The following is a 20,410-nucleotide window of genomic DNA, read 5'->3' on the forward strand; positions in this document are numbered from 1 at the left end:
CAGGATGATTTGGAGAGAACTTTCCTCTGTACCTTTGATGGGTTGTACATACCTTAGGAGTGTTTGATGGGAAAGTGTAGAGGGAGCCTTGCACTGTCCTTCAAGTGTTGCAATTGCCCTGCATGATTTCTACTTCACAACATGTGCATTAAATTTTGATTTGATTTATTGTCAAATGTATTGGGATCCACTGAAAAGTATTGTTTCTTGCACGCTATACAGACAAAGCATACCTTTCATGGAGTACATGGGGAGAAGGAAAGGATAGGGTGCAGGTACAGGTAGGGTGAAGAGAAAGATCAGCTTAATATATGATATGACCATTCAAACATGACAGTCGGAAGAAGTTGTTCTTGAGTCGTTTGGTACATGTTTTCAGACCATAGAACATTAAAGCACAGAAACAGGCCTTTTGGCCCTTCTTGGCTGTGCTGAACCATTTTTTTGCCTCGTCCCACTGACCTGCACTTGGACCACACCCCTCTCATCCATGAACCCGTCCAAGTTTTTCTTAAATGTTAAAAGCATTTACCACTTTATCCGGAAACTCATTCCAGACTCCCATCACTCTCTGCGTGAAGAAGCCCCCCCTAATATTCCCTTTAAACTTTTCTCCTTTCACCCTTAACCCATGCCCTCTGGTTTTTTTCTCCCCTGGCCTCAGTGGAAAAAGCCTGCTTGCATTCACTCTATCTATACCCATCAAAATCTTATACACCTCTATCAAATCTCCCCTCATTCTTCTACGCTCCAGGGAATAAAGTCCTAACCTATTCAACTTTTCTCTGTAACTCAGTTTCTCAAGTCCCGGCAACATCCTTGTGAACCTTCTCTGCACTCTTTCAACCTTATTAATATCCTTCCTGTAATTAGGTGACCAAAACTGCACACAATACTCTAAATTCGGCCTCACCAATGTCTTATACAACCTCACCATGACACTCCAACTCTCATACTCGATACTTTGATTTATAAAGGCCAATGTACCAAAAGCACTCTTTATGACCCTATCTACCTGTGGCGCCACTTTTAGGAAATTATGTATCTGTATTCCCAGATCCCTCAGTTCTACTGCACTCTTCAGTGCCGACCATTTACCTTGTATGTTCTACCTTGGTTTGTCCTTCCAAAGTGCAATACCTCACACTTGGTCTGGCCAACATGTGACTCCAAAGCCACAACAATGTGGTTGACTCTCAACTGCCCTCCAATGGCAACTAGGGATGGGTAATAAATGCTGGCCAGCCAGCGACATCCATGTCCCATAAATGAATAAAAAGAATTCAATTGAACAGCTTGGTGGGCTGAATTTCTAACTATTTCTTACGATCTGTCAGGAACATGAAATGGTGAGTGTCGATCAGCATTAATTAGCACCTTCAGGGTAATTGGGTAGTGTATATTAAAGTTTAAAGTTTATTTAATAGTCACAAGTAAGGCTTATATTAACACTGCAATGAAGTTAGTGTGAAATTCACCTAGTTGTCACACTCCGGCACCTGTTCGGGTCAATGCACCGAACCAGCACGTCTTTCAGAATGTGGGAGGAAACTCATGCAGACACGGGGAGAACGTGCAAACTCCACACAGACAGTGACCCAAGCCGGAAGTCGAACCCGGGTCCCTGGCACTGTGAGGCAGCAGTGCTAACCACTGTGCTACCGTGCCGCAGAATGCTAAATGGAATGAGAGAGAGAGTGTATGTGTGAGGGGCGTGGGTGGAGATTTAAAGAATGTTCCATAGAAACTACAATTGTCTGTTTTGAATTTCTATCATGTGCTGACAGTGATGATTTTTGTAAACTGCTTTCAGTGGATATTGGAAGGAGAGGTTTTGAAAATGGAAATCTCAAAAGAGTCACTTGATTCATAAGGACGTGAAAATCATCAGCCTTTTTAACATCAGTGTGAGTGGAAAAGCGCTGAGATTCTCACACCCGCATCAGAGTGTTCCAGTGCACTGATTGTGGAGAGACACAAGGACTCCGACACCATGGAGAAACCATGGAAATGTGGAGACTGTGGGGAGGGATTCAGAGCCCCATCTGAGGTGGAATCTCATCGACGCAGTCACACCGGGGAGAGACCGTTCATATGCTGCACTTGTGGGAAAGGATTCAATCATTCATCGAATCTGCTGAGACACCAGTGAATTCACGCTGAGGAGAGGCTAGTCACCTGCTCACAGTGTGGGAAGGGATTCAGAGATTCATTCACCCTGGCGGGGGGGGGGGGGGGGGGGGGGGGGAGAGGAGGAGCAGGGGGGGAAAGAGAAGGGAGGGGAAAGAGAAAGATTGAGAGAGAGAGAAAGATTGAGAGAGAAAGAATCCAACCCCTGTAATCGCTTGTGAACTTGTTGGTGTCTCTGGAGGTTGGATGACCGATTGAATTCCTTCCCACACACAGAGCAGGTGAATGTCTCTCCCCAGTGTGACTGCGCCGATGAGTTTCCAGTGCAGATGGGAACCTGAATCCTTTCCCACAGTCCCCACATTTACACAATTTCTCCATGGTGCGGGTGTCCTTGTGGCTCCAGGCTTGACAGTCAGTTCAGTTACAACATAACATGGGTGCGGTCTCTCTGCTGCAATGTATTTTCAGGCTGTTTAACTGGTTAAAGTTCTTTCCACAGTCACTCAGGTGTGTGCATGTTTCTGTGTGTGTGTGTGTCTCAGTGCTTTTCCAGTCACACTGTTGTTTAAAATCTCCTGAAGCAGACAGAGCAGAGAAACATTTCCATTCTAGGTTCAAAGGTCGATGATATTCAGGTCCCAATGAACTGAGTGACTATGTTAGATTTTGATGTGAAGTTTGATTTGATAATTGTCTTTAAATCTTCACCTTCTGATACCCTGCAAAAGGAATTTACAAAAGTCATCAGTGTCAGTACAGGATAGAAATTCAGAACGGACAATTCCAGTTTCTATGGAACATTCGTTCCTCTCTCATTCCCCAAAAGCTGTGAATCTCCATCCCACACACTCTCCCTCCATTCTCACTCTGCTGTATCTAATATTCACCCTCCCAATTCTCCTGAAGGTGCTGATTGAGGCTGATTGACAGATCCACGCTCGCTGCTTCCTGTCCTGGGCACAGAGAGAGCTGAAAGTTTCCATGCAGGCTGCCAGACAGATAAATGTCTACATTACTGGAGTAAAAATGTGTGGAATGTACAGACCGAATTCACTTCCTTTCCCTTCAGTTGCTGCAAGTCCCCAATTTCCCCCAGAATGAGAAAAGAAATGGAAAGGGGGAAACATTGATTTCCTCCCAGATGTTGCCCAGAGGAGGGAGTTTCACTCTGCAGCTCATTGGACAACTTACGCATTGTGACATCACAATGGAGCCCTGCCTGAATCAGCCAATAGGAATCAGTCTCTTCCACAATGACTAGTTCTGGAAGACGAGAGTGTGGCTCATGTTGTTCCGCTGTTTAAGAAGGGTTGCAAAGAGAAGCCTGGTAATTACAGGCCGGTGAACCTGACAACAGTGGCAGGTAAGTTACTGGAGAGGATTCTGGCCAACCTTTGGATAATCAAGGTCCGGTTAGGGAGAGTTGTCAGAGATCCTGGGTACCAGCAACTTTAGGCACTCTTAGTCGACTTGAGTACAAACAGCACTGGACACCAGGCATAATCCAATGTGGGGCCTTTAATGACTTGTGCACAAGGAGAAACCCTGTGCAGCTGTCCCGCAAGTGGTTCTGATGTTACAGAAAAAGAACCCAGGTCATCCTGTGATCAGGGGGGCTGGTGGGAGGAGGGGGCGGGATGCAGGTCATCCTCTGATCGGGGGGGGGGGGGAGTGGTGGGAGGAGGGGGCGGGACCCAGGTGATCCTCTTATCGGTGGGAGGAGTGGGTGGGAGGAGGGGGCGGGACCCAGGTCATCCTCTGATCAGTGGGTGGGAGGAGGGGGCGGGACCCAGGTCATCCTCTGATCGGGGGGGGGGGGGTTGGTGGGAGGAGGGGGCGGGACCCAGGTCATCCTCTGATGGGTGGGGGGAGGGGTTGGGACCCAGGTCATCCTCTGATCAGTGGGGGGAGTGGGTGGGTGGAGGGGGCGGGACCCAGGTCATCCTCTGATCAGTGGGGGGAGTGGGTGGGAGGAGGGGGCGGGACCCAGGTCATCCTCTGACGTGCTACGTTAACAAAATCAACAGTTACTAACCGAAATATAAAGCATCATGTGGTTTAGCTGACTTGACCATATTCCTATAGTTATTCAGTCATTAAAGACACAGTCATGGAGCATTAAACTTGCCTCGCAGGGCCCCTCATATCAACACACAGGCAGCTGCTTTGTGAGACTGCCAGCAGCACAGACAAGTCAGAGATAAGAGTGTCCTGAGAAGAGAGATTCATTGTGAAGGCTCAGGGACGGTTGATAAGATGCAGCAATTCTATGATTCTAAAGAACATTCTTTCCTCTCTCCTTCCCCAAGAGCTGTGAATCTCCATCCCACACACTCTCCCTCCATTCTCACTCTGCTGTATCTAATATTCACCCTCCCAATTCTCCTGAAGGTGCTGATTGAGGCTGATTGACAGATCCATGCTCACTGCTTCCTGTCCACCACACACAAATCATAAGAAACAGGAGCTGCAGTTGGCCATTCAGCCCATCGAACTGCCTCAACCATTCATTGAGAATTGGCTGATCTACCGCAGCATCATTTCCCAATTTATCCCCCAGATAGAGAGAGAATAGAGCCAATGTTTCGAGTCTGGAGAGAGGAAAGAATGTTCCACAGAAACTAGAATTGTCTGTTCTGAATTTCTATCCTGCACTGACACTGATGACTTCTGTAAACTTGTTTTACAGGATACTGAAAGAGGAATCACAGGCCGAAATCTCAAACGTCACATCTCGATCTGACAGAGTCATATTCCTTAGGACCTGAATATCATTGGCCTTTGAATCGAGGAGAAATGATTGTCCGGTCTGATGACTTGAAAAGATTTCAAATATTAGTGTGACTGGAAAAGCGCCAACAGATTGCCACACTGGAGTGAGAGTGTTCCAGTGCACTGAGCTTGAACCAGTTACACAGCCTGAATAAATATCACACCATTCACAGCAGGGGTGTGGACGAGTCTTCAACTGAAGAGAGGCAAGAACACCTGCACCATGGAGAAACCATGGAAATGTGCAGACTGTGGGAAGAGATACAAATACCCCTCTGAACTGGAAGCTCATCGGCGCAGCCACACAGGGGAGAGACCATTCACCTGCTCTCAGTGTGGGGCGGGATTCACTCAGTTATCCAGCCTGCAGACACACCAGCGAGTTCACACTGGGGAGAAACCATTCACCTGCTCTCAGTGTGGGACGGGATTCACTCGGTTATCCAGCCTGCAGACACACCAGCGAGTTCACACTGGGGAGAGACCGTTCACCTGCTCTCAGTGTGGGAAGGGATTCACTCAGTTATCCACCCTGCAGAGACACCAGCGAGTTCACACTGGGGAGGGGCCCTTCACCTGCTCTCAGTGTGGGAAGGGATTCACTCAGTCATCCAGCCTGCAGAGACACCAGCGAGTTCACACTGGGGAGAGGCCATTCACCTGCTCTCGGTGTGGGAAGGGATTCACTCAGTTATCCAACCTGCAGACACACCAGCGAGTTCACACTGGGGAGAGGCCGTTCACCTGCTCTCAGTGTGGGGTGGGATTCACTCGGTTATCCAGCCTGCAGACACACCAGCGAGTTCACACTGGGGAGAGACCGTTCACCTGCTCTCAGTGTGAGAAGGGATTCATTGATTTATCCGCCCTGCGGAGACACCAGCGAGTTCACACTGGGGAGAGGCCGTTCACCTGCTCTCAATGTGGGAAGGGATTCACTCGGTCCTCCCACCTGCAGAGACACCAGCGAGTTCACACTGGGGAGAAGCCGTTCACCTGCTCTCAGTGTGAGAAGAGATTCAGTCTTTCATCCCACCTGCTGAGACACCAACAAGTTCACGAGTGATTCCAGGGGTTGGATTCTGCTGTTATTGTTTCTGCTCTCAATTACATCCAGGACTGCATTTTGTTCATTCTCACAGTTGGTCAATGGGGAGGGTCAGAGGGTTTCTTTCTGCTGGACTGGCCGGTCTCACGACTTTGCCTCCAGTGGGCTGATGCTCTTTGAGTCTTGTTGCGAATACCTGGTTTTAAATTTCACAAGGATCACAGAGTGACAGGGTGTGAGGAAGTTCAGAGATATTTAGTCAGCATTTCTGTTTGAAACTCCCCCAGATGCCCCATCCAATTTCCTTTGTAATTGTTTATTGTCTCCACTTCCTCCACCCTCGTAGGCAGCGGGTTCCAGGTCATTCCCATTCGCTGCATCAAAATATTCTCTCCCCACCCCCCCGCTGCATCTCTGATCCAAAACCTTAATTCTGTGTCCCCCTCGTCCTTGTCCCATCAGCGAATGGGAACAGCTTTTCTTTGTCCACCTTATCTAAACCTGTCAGAGTCTTGTCCACCTCTATCAAATCTCCCCTCAACCTCCTTTGCTCCAAGGAGAACAACCCCAGCCTGACATTGACAATAAAGAACAAACTAACAGAATGTGTTAATACCTGAAATCAAATGGGAATGTTTAATTTCTGTTTTAAAGATATTGTGAATATACTTTCCTGGACAATAAAGGAATTGGAATAACTCACCTTGGGTGTGGTTGAATGGAATATATCAATCTGGTATCCACCTACAGTCTAGTGAAAGTCTGGAATGTGTAGCTGGAAATCCCTCCCTAACAGCACTGCGGGTGTACTTACACCTCAGGCATTGTTGCAGTTCAGGAAGGCAGTGTTGGGGTTGACCATGGCCGAGGCAGCTACATACAGCCACATATTCTGTTATAATTGAAGGACAGCAGATTGAATGTGAGGCATTATGGGACATGACTATCTTGACCACATTCCTGTGACTGCTCAGTTTCTCCAATCATGGACCATTAAAGCTGCTTAGCAGGGCCCCAACAGAGGACCTGGTGAGAATATTTACTCAGAATGAGTTAGAATTAAACTGGGGCAGGATTGTGGTCCAGTGGTTAGCACTGCTGCCTCACAGCGCCAGGGACCTGGGTTTGATTCCCGGCTTGGGTCACTGTCTGTGTGGAGTTTGCACATTCTCCCCGTGTCTGTGTAGGTTTCCTCCGGGTGCTCCAGTTTCCTCCCACAGTACAAAGATGTGTGGGTTAGGTGGATTTGCCATGATAAATTGCCCCTTAGTGTCAGGGGGACTAGCTAGGGTAAATGCATGGGGTTATGGGGATAAGGTCGGTAGGATTGTGGTTGGTGCAGACTTGATGGGCCGAATGGCCTCCTCCTGCACTGTGGAGATTCTATGAGATTATTGCAGGACCGGCTGGTGTTCAGCAGCTGAGAAACCTGGAATCTGTAAAAATGGGGTCTGACTAATCAACAAACGGTGGTAGGTACCTGACTAAGAAGTCAAGAAGCGTTCTCAGGCATGTTTAAATTATTTTATCATAAATTTGTGATAAGAACTGTGAGGGACTTGTGACCTGATAGTCGGTGAAGTGACGGTATACTCCAAATAGCACTGGACTGAAAAGCAGACCTCTGAGAGTAGATTCTAATGGTTATAATCCTACCCAAGCATGGCCAGTGAAAAATCAGAGCTCAAGTGGGGACTGGACAGGTCTCTTACCTGCCATTTGGAAACTAAGAACAAGAAACTTATCGATTAAAATGATTAGAGAATAGAGCCAATCTTTCGAGTCTGGATGACACTTCATAAGAGCTCTTATAAAGGGTCATCCAGACTCGAATCATTGGCTCTATTCTCTCTCCACAGATACTGTCAGACCTGCGGAGATTTTCCAGCATTTTCTGTTTTTGTTTCAGATTCCAGTATCCGCAGTCTTTCACTTTTATGATAAAATGATTAAGTCTGATTGGAATCCCCACGACCCTCCCGCGAAACAGAGGGAGTGGTGGCAAAGGGAGAAAAAGGATAAGGATGATAAAGTCTGGGTTCTGATTCTCTGAGCCCATGTAGAATAAACAAAATGAGTGAATCAGTTTATAAAGAACAGAAGTTACCCATCCCTAACAAAAACTGATCAAATTAAATAGATTGAGGAATATCATAGAATCCTACAGTGCAGAAAGAGGCCATTCGGCCCATCGAGTCTGCACCAACCACAATCCCACCCAGGCCCTATCCACATATCCCTACATATTTACCCACTAACCCCTCTAACCTATGCAGTTTAGAATGGCCAATCAACCTCGCCCGCACATCTTTGGACTGTGGGAGGAAACCGGAGCACCCAGAGGAAACCCATGCAGACACAGGGAGAATGTGCAAACTCCACACAGACAGCAACCTGAGCCGGGATATAACAAAAAAAAGAACAAAAAAAATTAATAGATGAAGTTTAAAATCATTTGTTTTGTTTTAAACTTGTGTAAAGTGATGTAATTGTGGGCCAAGTTTTTTCTGCTCACTCCCCAACCCTTGAGGTTCTATAGAAAAGTTAACCCTTTCAGCAGACAGTTCATTTGTTTTTAAATCGCCTGAAAACTATGTGTCTATTTTAGTTTATAATTGAAGATTTATGGGAATTGGCTAAGATGGGCTTTTTAACATTTTTAAAGTATAAAAAAGTGGTCTTGAGAAGGCAATTTGGTCAAGAGAGGTGGAATCATAGAAACCCTACAGTGCAGAAGGAGGCCATTTGGCCCATCGAGTCTGCACCGACCACAATCCCACCCAGGCCCTACCCCCACATATTTACCCACTAATCCCTCTAACCTACGCATCTCAGGGACAATTTTTTTTTTAACCTGGCCAATCAACCTAACCCGCACATCTTTGGACTGTGGGAGGAAACCGGAGCACCCGGAGGAAACCCACGCAGACAATGTGCAAACTCCACACAGACAGTGACCCGAGCCGAGAATCGAACCCGGGACCCTGGAGCTGTGAAGCAGCAGTGCTAACCACTGTGCTACCGTGCTGCCCTAAGGGAGGGAGAGATGTTTACAGGGAGATGTTGAGAGCTGTTGGTTTTACAAGTTATCCATGTTTTTGGAGCGGTCACTTCATGTCCTGGTCTGAGAGGGATGGAGAGAAGTCTGTTCAATTGTTAATGTTAAACTTTCTCTATTAACTGTTAATTGACACTCTTTTTTATCTTTCTGACTTGTTACATTTTTAATGATTAATAAAGTTTCTGAATTCACCATTTAAAGTGTTCTTTCTTGCCATATGGTTAAGACACTGGAACCTGGTGTGATTTACTATTAGGGAGGTTATTGTAAACAAGAGAACCCCCATAAATCTTAGTTCAAATAAATCAAAGTTCTGACAAATGGAATGTTATCCTTTATTATTCCGGACAAATGTGAGGTAATACATTTTGGAAGGTCTAATACAGATAGGAAATATACAGTAAATGGCAGAACCCTTAAGAGTATTGAAAGGCAAAGGGATCTGGGTGTACAGGTACACAGGTCACTGAAAGTGGCAATGCAGGTGGAGAAGGTAGTCAAGAAGGCATACGGCATGCTTGCCTTCATCGGCCGGGGTATTGAGTTTAAAAATTGGCAAGTCATGTTGCAGCTTTATAGAACCTTAGTTAGGCCGCACTTGGAATATAGTGTTCAATTCTGGTCGCCACACTACCAGAAGGATGTGGAGGCTTTGGAGAGGGTCCAGAAAAGATTTACCAGGATGTTGCCTGGTATGGAGCGCATTAGCTATGAGGAGAGGTTGGAGAAACTTGGTTTGTTCTCACTGGAATGACGGAGGTTGAGGGGGGACCTAATAGAAGTCTACAAGATTGAGAGGCATGGACAGAGTGGATAGTCAGAAGCTTTTTCCCAGGGTGGAAGAGTCTATTAGGGGGCATAGGTTTAAGGTGCAAGGTTTAAAGGAGATGTTCGAGGCAGATTTTTTACAGAGTAGTGGGTGTTTGGAACTCGTTGGCGGGGAAGGTAGTGGAAGCGGATACAGTCGTGACTTTTAAGGAGCATCTTGACAAATACATGAATAGGATGGGAATAGAGGGATATGGTCCCCGGAAGGGTAGGAGGTTTTAGTTAAGTCGGGCAGCATGGTCGGTGCAGGCTTGGAGGGCCAAAGGGCCTGTTCCTGAGCTGTAATTTTCTTTGTTCTTGGTTCTTTGTTCTATTATGAGACAAATTGAACAGAGAAGTAAAGATGTTCTGCTTCAGTTATACAGGGCGTTGCTGAAACTGCATCTTGAACACTGGGTGCAGCTTTGTCTCCTATTTAAGAAATGATACAAATGCATTGAAAGTGGTTCAGAGGAGGTTTAATAGATTGTTTCCCAATTCTTGACCCTCACAGGATAAATTTTGTCCGATTTTTCTTGTCTTCACCTCTGACAAAGAGTAATCCTGACTCAAAACGTTGTCTCTATTCTCTCTTTACAGATGCTGTCAGACTTGCTGAAATTGTTCAGGATTTTCTGTTTTTGTTTCAGATTCCAACAACAGCAGAATTTTGCCTTTATACTAATTCTTGTTGGATAAGGACATCAAAAGTATCGGGTATAGCACGAGAACGCAACACAAAAAGATCAGCCATGATCTAAATAAATGGTGGAGGAAACTCAAAGGGCCAAATGGCCGACTTCTGCTCCGATGTCGAATGTTGGTCACAAATTCCTGAGAATTGTGAACCAAGGCTGGAAGATTCGCCTTGCTTGTGTTAGTGGGAAAATGTCCAGGAGAACCATCACTGTGAAGGACAGTTCTGGGATTAAAGGTTGCCAGACTGGAAAAGGAAAACAATGGAAATAAACCCTTGGGGAGTAAAGAATCACTTTGGACTGGTTTTTGGAGAAAGTGTGTCAACATTCCAAGGCAGAGTAAAGTATATTCATTGAGTGGATATTTAATGGTGTTAAGAGTAAAAGGGCAAAGTTTAATTTGACAGTTTAAGGGCTATGTTCCCTATAAAAAAGTGTTCAATCATTGTTGCTTCAAGTTTGTTGGAGGAAACATCAGAAAACTTGAAGTTTTGTCGTGTGAATCTTTAATTTGTTTACTGGGTTTAGAATTCATTTTTAAAAAATTGTTGATCATCAGAGATCTGAACAGTTCATTTAAAGCCCCACGTTTCGACTTCCCATTTGAACCTGGGGCACCTTTCTGTCTCTCTATTGCTCGTGTCAATGACAGCCAGGCGACGGAGCTGAGGGCTGAATTTAGCTGAGAATAATGGGGCCTGCACTCCAGTTGGGAAACTGCCATGAGCGTCACACTAATAGAGAGACAGGAAGGTGCTGGAGGACTGAGTGGGAAATGGGCCTCCAACCAATTGTTATATCAGTCACTCAGAGCTAAAGAGAAACCTGTCTCTATAAATACATATACAGGGAAGAGGCTGCACTGAAATCTGTCCCTTTTAACCTGCACAGAAGCAGGAGGCTGAGATTGACAGGCTGCAGGAGGAGTCCATTCAGCCCATCATGTCCCTGCTATCTCTTTTAAAGAACTCTCTGATTTATCCAACTGCTCTGTTCTTTCCCCACAGCCCTGCAAATTCTTCCCTTTCAAGTCTTTACCCTTTGGAAATATACTATTGAATCTTTCAAGCAGATCAGAACAATTTGTTGTGTCAAAAAATAAAATTTCATCTCCCCCTCTGGTTCCTTTGCCAATTACCTTCGAGGGACTCACTTTCTGTTAAAGAGCCTGCCAACCCCTCTCACCCACTTTCCCTAAAGTGCATCAATCTCATCAGGAAAAGTCCAGCAAAATCAAATATTTTTACTGATAAAAGTTTATTAATGAAACAGAACATGGTTAAAACAAACAGAAAATGACTTGAGGATCTAAGACAACCAGAGTAAAAGGATGTTCACAATGTTCTGGACACAAATGGTTTCTCTTTATCTGTTCCCTGACCTCATTGTGGTAAAGGCAGAATTCTCGATAGTAAATTTAAAAAGAAGTTTATTGAATGAAAAAGGTTTACTGAACACAGTGGCACAGTGGTTACTGCTGCCTTACAGCGTCCTGGCTTGGGTCCCTGTCTGTGCGGAGTCTGCACATTCTCCCCATGTCTGCATGGGTTTCCTCCAGGTCCTCCGGTTTCCTCCCACAGCCCAATGATGTGCAGGCTAGGTGGATTGGCCATGCTAAATTCTCATTCAGTATACCTGAACAGGCACCAGAGTGTGGCAACTCGGGGAATTTCACAGTAACTTCATTGCAGCGTGAATGTAAGCCTACTTGTGACTAATAAATAAACTTTCTAAGACATTGATTTTTACAACTTCATGCGGGTGATCAGTCCGTAGAAGAGTAACCCTCTCTGGCTCCTTCTTTGTCAGGAATTCTTGTGGAATTCAGCCTCGGGAGTCTGGCTCCTTCTTTGACAGTAATTTCCTTGGAATTCAGCCTTGGGAGTTTTCAGAATTTGGTTCACAAGGAAAACCTTCAGAACCTCTACTTTTATCCCCAAAGTGACCGTTACCACACGTCAGAGTTGGGCCTGTTGTAACATGACAATTGGTCAATTTGGTCACCAGATTAATTGAATTGGATCCTCAATTACTGACACCACCACCTCTCATTATCTTAGACAGGAATACAAGAGAACTGGTTCATGCTGTCCCTTTATCTGATTCTATACATTCCCCTTATTCACACAGGTTCAAATGTTGAGGCTAATCAGAGCTTGAAAATCTCTCTCGCCAGTACACTACGCCAGCTGCGGCACGGTGGCACAGTGGTTGGCATTGCTGCCTCACAGCGCCAGGGATCGATTCTCGGCTTGGATCACTGTCCATGTGGTGTCTGCACGTTCTCCCCGTGTCTGCTTGGGTTTCCTCCAGCTGCTCCTGTATCCATCCCCAGTCTGAAAGATGTGCTGGTTCAGTGCATTGGCCATGATACATTCTCCCTCAGTGTAACCCGAACAGGCAACGGAGTGTGGTGACTAGGGGATTGTCACAGTAACTTCATTGCAGTGTTAATGTGAGCCTACTTGTGACACAAATAAATAAATTTTAAAAATTTATCTTCATTGCGCATTCGTTACATACACAGCAATTAAGATTTTACATTTTAACAGCAAATAAAAACTCAGTCTTTTACTATAACGACTGATTCATTAATTGTAACTCAATTAAGGGTCACTGCTTATTCAATCACCATGATGCCCCCTCCGTGGCCAATTCCTGAACGCCCCCGCCGTGCACATCCATCCCCCTTGGCAGAGATTCAGCCCCCCCTCCCCGCCCCCGATCTCCCTCCCCCATGCAAAGCTCCCCCCTTGGCGTCCACCCTCCTTACGTAAGCCCCCAGTCATTGTAAATACCCCTCCACTAAGCCCCACCCCCACCCATCCCCTTGGCACTGCCCATGAGACACTTATGGTGCTCAACTGGGCACTGCCAGAGGCCAGGAGGGTACTGAATGTGGCGTTGCCCAATGGGCACTGCCCCTGACCACCATGGTGGCTTCAATGGCCTCCGATCCCACACACACAGCCCCCCCCACGCAACACACTCAGTGTGACCCAAGCACCTGGTCCCTGCTCGTGAAGACCAGTAGTGATTCTCGGCGATGTGACGTCTCGCCAGTGAGGGGGGGAAGCAGCCATGCTGAACCCACCAATCACATTGTAATGTAGGCAACTCTGTGCAAATAGCCTTCACTCCCTTTCTGGGAATGAAGCCGGCAAAACACAGGCCGGGAAGAGAGCAATCCTTTAGTCTCACACGCTATCTTCCTGGCTCACCGGTCTAATCGAGCGGCGAGTCGAGCCGGTAAGATCGCCCCCTGTATCTTTCTTTCACACTCAGACTGAACAATCAGCCTTATTCTTGAGGCAGATTTCACAGAATATAATGTCCTCTCGCTGATCAAAATGAAAGAAGAAATTCTTAGTTTAAACAATTCCTGCTCGCTACACAGATTCCACAAACATTGAGGTGAATACAGTGTGGTAACAACAAAATGACAACAATACAGTTCAGTAACAACAAAACAAACCTTTTTAAACGTCATTTTTTTTGTTGTTATATTCCTGAACCTAATTATTTTAATTTGATCAGTTTTTGTTAGGGATGGGTAACTTCTGTTCTTTATAAACTGGTTCACTCATTTTGTTGATTCTACATGGGCTCGGAGAATCAGAACCCAGACTTTATCATCCTTATCCTTTTTCTCCCTTTGCCACCACTCCCTCTGTTGTGCGGGAGGGTCGTGGGGATTCCAATCAGAACTAATCATTTTATCATAAAAGTAAAATACTGCGGATTCTGGAATCTGAAACAAAACAGAAATTGCTGGAAAGTCTCAACAGGTCTGACAGTATCTGTGGAGAGAGAATAGAGTCAATATTTCGAGTCTGGATCACCCTTCATAAGAGCTCTTCTGAAGTATAATCCAGACTCAAAACGTTGGCTCTATTCTCTTATCATTGTATCGATAAGTTTCTTGTTCTTAGTTTCCAAATAGCAGGTAAGAGGCCTGTCCGGTCCCCACTTGAGCACTGGTTATAATCCTATCCATGCTTGGATAGGATTATAACCATTAGAATGTACGCTCAGAGATCTGCTTTTCAGTCCAGTGCTACTTGGAGTATACCGTCACTTCACCGACTACCGGGTCACAAATTTATGATAAAATAATTTAAATAATGCCTGAGCACACTCTGAACCAACTACCTATCATCGTTTGTTGATTGGTCAGACCCCCTTTTTACAGATTCAGGTATCTCACCAGCTGAAACCAGCCAGTCCTGGAATAAGTTTAACTCTAATTCATTCTGAGTAAATATTCTCACCAGGTCCTCTGTCGGGGCCCTGCTAAGCAGCTTTAATGGTCCGTGATTGCAGAAACTGAGCAGTCACAGGAATGTGGTCAAGATAGTCCAGTCCCATAATGCCTCACATTCAATCTGCAGTCCTTCAATTATAACAGAATATGTGGCTGTATGTAGCTGCCTCGGCCACGATCAGCGCCAACACTGCCTTCCTGAACTGCTACAATGCCTGAGGTGTAAGTACACTCACAGTGCTGTTAGGGAGGGATTTCCAGCGACACATTCCAAACTTTCACTAGACTGTAGCTGGATACCAGATTGATATATTCCATTCAACCACACCCAAGGTGAGTTATCCCAATTTCTTTATTGTCCAGGACAATATATTCACAATATCTTTAAAACAGAAATTAAACATTGAGGTAATTTCAGGTATTAACATACTCTGTTAGTTTGTTCTTTATTGTCGATGTCAGGCTGGGGTTGTTCCTCTTGGAGCAAAGGAGGTTGAGGGGAGATTTGATAGAGGTGGACAAGATTCTGACAGGTTTAGATAAGGTGGACAAAGAAAAGCTGTTCCCATTCGCTGATGGGACAAGGACGAGGGGGACGCAGATTTTGGTTCAGAGATGCAGTGGGGTGATGTGAGGAAGAATATTTTGATGCAGTGAATGGTAATGACCTGGAACTCGCTGCCTACGAGGGTGGAGGAAGTGGAGACAATAAACAATTACAAAGGAAATTGGATGAGCATTTGGGGGGCTTTCAAACAGAAATGCTGACTAAATATCTCTCAACTTCCAGCCTGGGTTCGATTCCTGGCTTGGGTCACTTCTTTGTGGAGTTTGCACATTCTCATCGTGTCTGCATGGGTTTCCTCCGGGTGCTCCGGTTTCCTCCCACAGTCCAAAGATGTGCAGGTTAGGTGGATTGGCCATGCTAAATTGCCTCTTAGTGTCAGGGAGACCAGCTAAGCTAAATGCATGGGGTTATGGGGATAGGGCCTGGGTGGGATTGTGGTCGGTGCAGAGTCAATGGGCCGAATGGCCTCCTTCTGCACCGTCGGGTTTCTTTGATTCTTTGAACTCTGTTACCCTTGTGAAATTTAAAACCAGGTATTCGCAACAAGACTCAAAGAGCATCAGCCCATTGCAGGCAAAGTCGTGAGACCGGCCAGTCCAGCAGAAAGAAACCCTCTGACCCTCCCCATTGACTAACTGTGAGAATGAACAAAACGCAGTCCTGGATGTAATTGAGAGCAGAAACAATAACAGCAAAATTCAACCCCGAATATCATTCATGAACGTGTTGGTGTCTCAGCAGGGCAAATGAAGCTCTGAATCCCTTCCCACACTGAGAGGTGAACGGCCTCTCTCCAATGTGAACTCGCTGGTGTCTCAGCAGGTGGGATGAAACTCTGAATCCCTTCCCACACTGAGAGCAGGTAAAGGGCCTCTCCCCAGTGTGAATGCGCTGGTGTGCCAGCTGGGTGGATAACTGAGCGAATCTCTTCCCACACTGAGAGCAGGTGAACGGTCTCTCCCCAGTGTGAAGTCGCTCGTGTGTCCGCAGGGTGGATGAATGACTGAATCCCTTCCCACACTGAGAGCAGGTGAATGGCCTCTCCCCAGTGTGAACTCGCTGGTGTGTCTGCAAGTGGGATAACTGAGTGAATCCCTCCCCACACTGAGAGCAGATGAACGGTCTCTCCCCAGTGTGAACTCGCTGGTGTGTCCGCAGATTGGATAACCGAGTGAATCCCTCCCCACATTGCGAGCAGGTGAACGGTTTCTCCCCAGTGTGAACTCGGTGGTGTGTCTGCAGGTCGGATGAGTGAGTGAATTCCTTCTCACACACAGAGCAGGTGAACGGTCTCTCCCCGGTGTGAACTCGCTGGTGTCTCTGCAGACTGGATGAGTGACTGAATCCCTTCCCACACACATAGCAGGTGAACGGTCTCTCCCCAGTGTGACTGCGTCGATGAGTTTCCAGATCAGATGGGACTTTGAATCCCTTACCACAGTCCCCACATTTCCACGGTTTCTCCATGGTGCGGGTGTCCTTGTGACTCTCCAGGTTAAACAATCAGTTAGTCCCACACAGAACACGGGTACAGTCTCTCCCGCTGTGAATGCTGCGATGTATTTTCAGGCTGTGTAACTGGTTAAAGCTCTTTCCACACTCAGTGCCCTGGAACACTCTCACTTGGGGGTGTGTGTGTGTCTCGGTGCTTTTCCAGTCACACTGATCTTTAAAATCTTTTGAAGCAGCAAGAACAGAGAAACATTTCTCTTTCTGGAATCAAAGGTCGATAATATTCAGGTCTCGATAAATTGAGTGACTCTGTTAGATGTTGATGTGATGTTTGTTTTGGGTATTTGTCTGTAAATTCTCACCTTCTGATATCCTGTAAAATGAATTTACAAAAGTAATTATTGTAAGTACAGGATAGAAATTCAGAACAGACAATTCCAGTTTCTATGGAACATTCTTTCCTCTCTCATTCCCCAAAAGCTGTAAATCTCCATCCCACACACTCTCCCTCCATTCTCACTCTGCTGTATCTAATATTCACCCTCCCAATTCTCCTGAAGGTGCTGATTGAGGCTGATTGACAGATCCATGCTCACTGCTTCCTGTCCCAGACACAGAGATCTGAAAATCTCCATGCAGGCTGCCAGACAGATATATGTCTATATGACTGGACTAAAAATGTGTGGAATGTACGGAGTGGATTCACTTCTTTTCCCCCCATTCAGTGGGTAAGGGTGGACAAGTCGCCAGGACCCAATCATGTCCTTGTTCTTGTGTGGTGACTAGATTTGCACACAGTACTCTAGCTGTGTGCATTGTGCATAACTCCATCATAACCTCCTTTTCTTATATTCTATGCCTCGGCTAATAAAGGGAAGTATCCCAAATCCTTCTTAACCATTTCATTAATCTACCCTGCTGTCTTCAGGGTCTGATGGACATGCACCCTAAGATTCTTCCGGTCCTCTGTACTTCCTGGGGACCAACCATTCATTGTATGTTCCCTTGTCTTGTTAGTTCTCCCAAAATGAATTACCTCATACTTTCCAGGGTTAAATTGAATTTGCCATTGCTCTGTTCATCTAACCAGCCCATCTGCATCCTGTTGTAATCTGAGGCTTTGCTCCTCACTATTTATCACATCTGTGAAAGTACTGATGATAAGTCTGACACATTTGGATCATTAAGGCGAGGCATTATGGTGGCACAGTGGTGAGCATTGCTGCATCACAGCGCCAGGGACTCGGGTTCAATTCCGGCCTCGGATCACTGTGTGGGTTTCGTCCAGGTGTTCCGGTTTCCTCCCACAGTCCAAAGATGTGCGGGTTAGGTTGATTGGCCATGCCAAATTGACCCGAGTGTCAGGGGGATTATCAGGGTAATCTGAGGGGTTCCAGGAAGAGAGCCTGGGATTGTAGTCAGTGCAGACTTGATGGGCCGAATGGCCTCCTTCTGCACTGTAGGGATTCTATGATTAATGTGCACAATATTAATTTACTCTCCCCTTAAATGTCAGATATCTCCTGGGGAAAACAGCCCTTTAATTGTGAACATTAGGAAATAGACCATCCTTTTAGCCAGACAAATAAATGCGTCAACTGAGGGAGCAAAGGATGTCAATGTCTTTAAGAGAGAGAGAAACCTGGGCCAACCTTTCCAGAGTCTTCACCCTCCCTGGATTCACTTCCTTTCCCTTCAGTTGCTGCAAGTCCCCAATTTCCCCCAGAATGAGAAAAGAAATGGAAAGGGGGGGGGGGGGGGGAGGGGAAGAAAGCGTTTTACTCACAGATGTTGATGATAGAAGAAATTTTAGTCTGTCTGAAGCTCAATCTTCACTCAGACAGAAAGCCGCATCAGTTTTGTTGAACAGACAATGGAAGCTCACGCAGCAATTGACACAAGGCCCGGACTCTGATTGGCTGGAGGACCAGCACCCATCCGGTCCTCCACGCGTTGCCATTGGTCAATCTGCCGCATTTAGACTATGAGGGGGCGGAACCCGAGCCCACGTGGGGGTGGGCGGGGCTTTGACCGCCAGCCGCGCTGAGCTGGTGTCCAATCCGCAGTGTGCTGCTTCTGTAACCAGTGATATTGCTGCCAATGGGACACTGTGTGCTGGGAACGCCTCTCTGAGTCATTGTGACGGCACAATGGAGCCCTGCCTGAATCAGCCAATAGCAAACACTGTGCTCCGCGGTGACGTCTCCGGGTTCAGGCGCGCAGACCCGGGAGCCCCGCCCCCACCCATTGTTCCCCCAGTCTGTACATTCCACACATTGTTAGTCCAGTCAGATAGACATATATCTGTCTGGCCGCCTGCATGGAGATTTCCAGCTCTCTGTGTCCAGGACAGAGTAAGAAGTCTCACAACACCAGGTTAAAGTCCAACAGGTTTATTTGGTAGCACAAGCCACTCGCTTTCGGAGCGCTGCCCCTTCTTCCGGTGAGTGGGAATTCTGTTCACAAACAGGGCATATAAAGACACAGACTCAATTTACAAGATAATGGTTGGAATGTGAGTCTTTACAGGTAATCAAGTCTTAAAGGTACAAACAATGTGAGTGGAGAGAGCGTTAAGCACAGGTTAAAGAGATGTGTATTGTCTCCAGACAGGACAGTTAGTGAGATTTTGCAAGCCCACGCAAGTCGTGGAGGTTACAGATAGTGTGACATGAACCCAAGATCCCGGTTGAGGCTGTCCTCGTGTGCGGAACTTGGCTATCAGTCTCTGCTCAGCGACCCTGCGTTGGACAGGAAGCAGTGAGCATGGATCTGTTAATCAGCCTCAATCAGCACCTTCAGGAGAATTGGGAGGGTGAATATTAGATACAGCAGAGTGAGAATGGAGGGAGAGTGTGTGGAATGGAGATTTACAGCTTTTGAGGAATGAGAGAGGAAAGAATGTTCCATAGAAACTGGAACTGTCTGTTCTGAATTTCTATCCTGTACTGACATTGATGAATTTTTACAATAATTTTTACAATAATTACTTTTGTAAATTCCTTTTACAGAATATCAGAAGGTGAGGATTTCCAGATAAAAACTCAAAAGTAACATCACATCAACATCTGACGGAGTCATTCAATTTATCGGGACCTGAATATTAGCCACATTTGATTCCAGAAGGAGAAATGTTTCCATGTTCTTTCTGCTTCAGAAGATTTTAAACATCAGTTTGACTGGAAAAGCACTGAGACACACACACACACCCGAGTGAGAGTGTTCCAGTGCACTGAGTATGGAAAGAGCTTTAACCAGTTACACAGCCTGAAAATATATTGCAGCGGGGAGAGACTGTATCCGTGTTCTGTGTGAGATTTAACTGATTGTTTAGCCTGGAGAGTTACAAGGACACCCGTAGCATGGAGAAACCATGGAAATGTTGGGACTGTGGGAAGAGATTTAGGTTCCCATCTCTGCTGGAAACTCATCGACGCAGTCACAGCAGGGAGAGACCGTTCACCTGCTCTGATTGTGAGAAGGGATTCAGGTTCCCATGTGAGCTGGAAACACACCGTACAATCACACTGGGGAGAGACCGTTCACCTGCTCTGTGTGTGAGAAGGGATTTACTCGGTTATTCCTCTTGCTGAGTCACAATCTCACT

At 46.2% G+C, this 20,410-nt stretch overlaps 3 protein-coding genes across 3 annotated transcripts in view; 2 read left to right on the top strand and 1 right to left on the bottom strand.

Annotated features, from left to right (window-relative positions):
* The window catches only part of LOC144485677 (uncharacterized), a 136,684-nt gene that overhangs the window by 63,697 nt on the left and 52,577 nt on the right, over window positions 1-20,410 (top strand). The window lies entirely within an intron of this gene.
* LOC144485668 (uncharacterized) lies at window positions 1,994-6,078 on the top strand. Its single transcript, XM_078203765.1, has 2 exons — window positions 1,994-2,148; window positions 5,110-6,078. Exons 1-2 carry the CDS (start codon window positions 1,994-1,996, stop codon window positions 5,969-5,971), a joined length of 1,017 nt encoding a protein of 338 aa, XP_078059891.1. The 3' UTR covers window positions 5,972-6,078.
* LOC144485686 (uncharacterized) lies at window positions 15,119-18,686 on the bottom strand. The gene is made up of 2 exons (XM_078203800.1): window positions 18,590-18,686; window positions 15,119-17,176 (listed from the first exon to the last, which is right to left on the bottom strand). The coding sequence occupies exon 2, from the start codon at window positions 16,816-16,818 to the stop codon at window positions 16,063-16,065; it is 756 nt and encodes a 251-aa protein (XP_078059926.1). The 5' UTR covers window positions 16,819-17,176; window positions 18,590-18,686; the 3' UTR covers window positions 15,119-16,062.

This window comes from Mustelus asterias, unplaced genomic scaffold (assembly GCF_964213995.1).
Source record: "Mustelus asterias unplaced genomic scaffold, sMusAst1.hap1.1 HAP1_SCAFFOLD_210, whole genome shotgun sequence".
NCBI classification, from domain to species: domain Eukaryota; kingdom Metazoa; phylum Chordata; class Chondrichthyes; order Carcharhiniformes; family Triakidae; genus Mustelus; species Mustelus asterias.

Coding starts and splice junctions, on each gene's coding strand:
- LOC144485668 (XM_078203765.1), top strand. CDS start 1,994: ATGGAGAAACCATGGAAATGTGGAGACTGTGGGGAGGGATTCAGAGCC. Junction 2,149..5,109: donor TCGAATCTGCTGAGACACCA/GTGAATTCACGC, acceptor TCAACTGAAGAG/AGGCAAGAACACCTGCACCA.
- LOC144485686 (XM_078203800.1), bottom strand. CDS start 16,818: ATGGAGAAACCGTGGAAATGTGGGGACTGTGGTAAGGGATTCAAAGTC.